The sequence below is a fragment of the Porites lutea genome, chromosome 4 (genome assembly GCF_958299795.1).
Source record: "Porites lutea chromosome 4, jaPorLute2.1, whole genome shotgun sequence".
NCBI lineage: Eukaryota > Metazoa > Cnidaria > Anthozoa > Scleractinia > Poritidae > Porites > Porites lutea.
In genome coordinates this window covers 15,876,484-15,881,305 of record NC_133204.1, presented here as the reverse complement: position 1 = coordinate 15,881,305, position 4,822 = coordinate 15,876,484, and the positions used below count along the sequence as shown (strand labels likewise).

The following is a 4,822-nucleotide window of genomic DNA, read 5'->3' as shown; positions in this document are numbered from 1 at the left end:
AATTCAACTGCGTGATTCACGAAAAGTCTAGAATTCAGGTGTAATTCCCGAGTTGTGAAACACGTTCTACAAAATAGCTGCATTTTATGAGAAAAATCTAGAGTTTTCGCGACTTTACATTTTTTTTAATATTGCGACAAAACAAGCAAGTGAACACACTTATAAATAATGCGCCCATCCGACTACTGACCTTTGTTAAATCTTCGGCCCATTGAACTATTATTCCGTTTCGACCGGATTGTAACCCAGGGGTACCATTTAACGATGATGCCAAGAGTGTTGGTTCTCCAAATGGACTATCATAAGTGTCTTCCGACGCCAAAAGTTTCCTCTCAAGATTCCTTTTACTTGAGAAAGTTAAGGACCAATCTTTTCGGGATCTATTCAGCCAATGAGGACGTTATGAACTGTTTTTTTTACGATGAATCCATTGGCGGAAGTGGTCCTAATGAAGTGATATCTTTACTTAACTACGTATTGGAGACACTAATAGAAAGGTACGGGACATTTCATCATTTAATACTATGGGCAGACAACTCGCCAGCACAGTTTAAACACTGCTTTTTATTTTTTTACTTGGACACCCTTGTCCAAAATGGAAGGTTTCTTCGAGTAGATCTGAAATTTCTGTTGGAAGGGCATTCCTTTTCAATATGTGATAGAAGATTCGGGTGTATTCAGCAATTCTTTAACACTCAGGAAAAAATCGAAACTCCTCAAGAATGGGCAATTTCTCTACGAAATAGCCATTTACGTAACGTCAGAAGCCACTGGGTAAGCCTTCATCAGATAATGAACTATAAATCGTACTTAAAGAAGAAATACATTGCTAGAAGCGAGGACATTAACGGAGAAAAATTCGGAGTGGGAAAAATTGCGTTTATGAATTTTGGCTATGGTGAGATACCAGATCAAGAAGGAAACTTAACGCTTACCAGGCACAATGAAACCGCCTTTATCAGGTTTACAATGGATACAGTAGAAAAGCCAACAATTGTCTCTTTTGTAAAGAAGAAACAATGTGAGGAATTGAATCCAGCGGATCTAGTTCCTGTGAGACAAGATTGCAGACCTGTTCGCGAAAATGTGAGACCAAATTGTATGACACTCGCCCAGAAATATTTATCTGAAAGGGCTTTACGGTTCTTCACTGCATTGGCAGTTGCTCCCGCTGATCAAGACAGTCATGATGCTGACTAGTAATGAATAACCACTACTTGTGTACATAGTGATAATACCAATTACAATATTGTATAACTGTTATACCCTAATTACGATACCGTTGGTTTTATCGGATTGAGAGACAATAATTAGGTTCATGAACATTTTATTCACTGTATCCGTTTAGTAGTGTTCACAACTCGATGTACCACAGTTCGACTGAGTAAACACTTGTAACTGCACCCTGAGACCTTTTTAAAAGGCAAACGTTGAACTAAAGGCGACTGATAATCGCACGAGTGCCCCGCTGCGGTAAAGGCTTAAGCGTGCCGTCCTCACGATCAGTTTGCTTTGGCTGTGTATACTCAATTTGATTTAACTAGAAAGGAATGAGAAACTATTGCGTTTATAAAGTTCTCTGTTAGCAACGACTTGTAAGGTGCATTGGCCAATATGCAACCGCAATTTATGTACAGCTGATGAAAGAAAGGATGCTATGTTTCCAAGCTAAATTATAGGTGTCCACTTTATCAAACATATTCCCTTAGCCAAATAGCAATCAGTAAGAAACTAAGGGAAACCTTATAGTTAAGGGTAAATAGCAGAAACATGAAGCAAAGACATCAGGACATAGGAAGCTATAGCAACGACGTCCGGCCACGGCAACGAGTAAGTCAAAAAAGCTATAGGTTTATTAAGAAAAGCAAGTCTGCCCGTGCATCTACTTCTTTGCTGTCACTGCCCGCACAACTACGATACATTTTATGGAGAGAATTAGAATTAACACCGCAAGATTTAAAAAAAAACGCCTATTCGTTTTAAAATTGACGTTTTCGCTGCTGTTGCCGCCGTCGATGCCAAAGCTCCCTAATCGTCGACCTCCCATGAAAAGGAATTTTTTTTAGACGTGAGTATACTTTAGCTTCAAAGTAAAGTAACACCTATCAGGCTAAATTAAATGTCCTAAGCCATAAACCTTTTACCGCAATCTTTGTCAGCAGGGAGTTTTAGCAAGGTCCACGGCGACGGCAAAACGAGAACGTCAAAACAGCAATAAGTTTATTAAACAAAACATCATGTTTACACGTGCAGATCACTTTTTTGCACATTTCTTTGCCATTGCTGCACGACTACGAGCCTAATTTCACGTTTTATGGAGGACGTAAACAAGCGATAGGGAAATTTTCTTTGTCTTTCTAAACTGGAGTGCAGTCCTTAAGAAATCAACTCCAGGGAAATTTGCCTACACTAGACATTTTCAGTGAATTGGAATTAACGCGATAAAATTTGAAAAACGAAAATTCATTTTAAAAGTGACGTTTTCGTTGCTGTAGTCGTCGTCGATGCTAAAACTCATTTCGAGCGCGCAAAGCTAGCTCGTAAAATCACTCGCGCACAATAAAACAAAACTTTACTTTTGGTCCGTAATCAAATTGCATGCATGACTGAAATGCAGCGCAAAGCAGCTATTTCTGAGAACATTTTACTGAATAACAAATGTCAACATAAAAATCAATTTTTGGCATCGATAGACAAAAAAAGGTAAAGGCAATTATTGCCTGTTTGGTAATGCCGGTTAGCCCAAATTGACAAAAAAGGGGGATGAAACAAGTACCGCATGTATTGTAATAACGTCACGATAAATTGTAAATTTAGTAATAATGGCAATAGATGGACTAAGTAGAATCCAATTCGGTCTGTAATGATGCGCGTGATCAACAAAAAATCGGAGGACCGTGCAGCGGGAGTGATTACTTAAATCTCGATTATGATTACAGACCGTATTGGGTTGCATGAACGTTTGTTACAACTTAATCATAACTATAACAAAATGTGTGATATTTTAGGATTTTTCAAAATTAAAACGCAAGAACTTCCGAGATTTTTTTGCTAGCGGTGAGGAAAAAAGCATTTGAGTGCGCAATTGCAATGGTGCGTGCTGTCCAATTAGTAGGCATAACGCGTATTGGCCTATAAGTGGTGAAATCAGCACAGTTGATAGCCAATCAGATTTGAGAATTTTACTATAGTTATGATTAAGAAAAAAGGGAAAGAATAAAGAAGAAAAAGAAACGGTAAAAGCTAGGGTGGAAGAGTTTGACTGTTTGTATGATATTCCCAATCTGCGTCGCCGTAATTCCAGAGGAATTCCACAGATTGTGGAATATCATGCAAAGCAACGAAAAACACTCTTGCTCGCGATGATGTATCATCAACATAGGGCTTTAAATTTGCGTTTTGCCTTGAATGGTTGATAGTTGCCGCCAAGTTTAGTTCGGCATGAATATCACCATAGTAAGGATCAATTCTGAAAGTAAATAATAAATAACGTTTTAGTGTGTACAACTTAACACAAACATTAAGAATATCCCACATATATTCATAACATACTGGGTAACTGTTGGTTCTCGCGAGTAAGTTGAAACAGAAAGATAGTTCAAAGAAATCCAAAGGCGACAAGTCAAGTCAAAACAACGGTTACACGTGTTTATATAACGTCGTCTTGGAGGTAGTAAAAGTATTTGCAAAAATGCGCTTAAGCCAGTAACTTACGCGATACTTTGGCCGCGGTGATCTATGACCATGAGGGTACATGTCTTTCCTACTCTTGCGTACTCCGCCTCGCGTTTCGTTGCCTCAGTCATCGATATAAGCTCCCCCGTGTACTCTGCCACCACCTGTCCTCTTTCCACGTCTTTTTTGGCGAAGGCGCATTTTCCCGCGCCTCGCGGGTCACTTGGAACGTCGTGCACCTGTGCAAGAAAAGTGCGAATACTGATCAGCTAGTAACATTTCATTAAACCAGAAGAAAAGATATTCAACAGGAAAGGAACGAAAGAGCCTCAAGTAAACACTCACCTCGATTGGAGGAACTGGTGGAGGATGCCTGGCCATGAATACGGAGATGTTTCTTAACATCTGTTCACCTCCAAATTCATGGCCAAGCATACGACGGGCGCGGTGGAGTTTAATATTGAAGTATCCTCTGGTGTTGTTTTGTACGCCGTACGTGACATTTCCATTGTTTGAGAATGAAAAGGTGGAAATTTCCTTTTTTAGTTGCTGTTGACATAAAAATAAACGATTTTAGATCATTTCACCTTCAATGCCTTGAGATGTTTTCTTTTTCAACTTTTGAACTTACTCGATTAAAAGCACTTCTCTTCATTAGGAACTTTGTTTGGCCGTGAACACTATCGTCGTCGGTCCAAATTGAAACTGCCGTTTCATAGGCGGAAAAAAGCTCCGATGTGGAAACAAAGTTTCCTTCCTCTGTAGTGACACATTGATTTAAAAATTTTGACAAAAGAGGACATTTTGCCGCTCTTTTGTGCCGCAGCATCACCCGTCTAACATTCGCGTAGGATATAACGTATAACGAATAACGTTGTGGCAACTGGATAAGGATGTAAGAGCTATTTTCCCACAGGGTAAAATTAGAGAAAGTATAGAAGTGTGGCAGAGTGTGGGAATGCTTATAAAAGCTGCAATTCTATTTGTGGAATGTGTCAATCTCGCTACTTCACTGAATGTCGATCTGGTATTTGCAGGCAAGTTTTCAAAATATTTGTATTTGTTTTTCAGACTTTTATTATTTCATTAAAAAGAAAAATATATGAGACATACAGACGTTTCAATAGACCCCTTTAGCTCAATGTAT

General features: G+C 39.0%; 2 protein-coding genes across 2 annotated transcripts; one reads left to right on the top strand and one right to left on the bottom strand.

The window, feature by feature from the left end:
* The first annotated feature begins 264 nt into the window (after positions 1 to 264).
* On the top strand, positions 265 to 2,207 carry LOC140934282 (uncharacterized). The gene has a single exon (XM_073383936.1). The coding sequence runs from the start codon at positions 265 to 267 to the stop codon at positions 1,198 to 1,200; it is 936 nt and encodes a 311-aa protein (XP_073240037.1). The 3' UTR covers positions 1,201 to 2,207.
* Positions 2,208 to 3,241: 1,034 nt separating this feature from the next.
* On the bottom strand, positions 3,242 to 4,401 carry LOC140935001 (N-lysine methyltransferase KMT5A-A-like). The gene is made up of 3 exons (XM_073384548.1): positions 4,021 to 4,401; positions 3,715 to 3,914; positions 3,242 to 3,469 (listed from the first exon to the last, which is right to left on the bottom strand). The coding sequence occupies exons 1-3, from the start codon at positions 4,108 to 4,110 to the stop codon at positions 3,244 to 3,246; spliced, it is 516 nt and encodes a 171-aa protein (XP_073240649.1). The 5' UTR covers positions 4,111 to 4,401; the 3' UTR covers positions 3,242 to 3,243.
* Positions 4,402 to 4,822: the final 421 nt, after the last annotated feature.

Bases quoted from the DNA above. Each gene is read 5' to 3' on its own strand.
- LOC140934282 (XM_073383936.1), top strand. From the start codon at position 265: ATGATGCCAAGAGTGTTGGTTCTCCAAATGGACTATCATAAGTGTCTT.
- LOC140935001 (XM_073384548.1), bottom strand. From the start codon at position 4,110: ATGCTTGGCCATGAATTTGGAGGTGAACAGATGTTAAGAAACATCTCC. The intron at 3,915-4,020 runs GTGAGTGTTTAC...TTTCTTGCACAG, and splicing joins CACCAGTTCCTCCAATCGAG to GTGCACGACGTTCCAAGTGA. The intron at 3,470-3,714 runs GTAAGTTACTGG...ATTTACTTTCAG, and splicing joins CACCGCGGCCAAAGTATCGC to AATTGATCCTTACTATGGTG.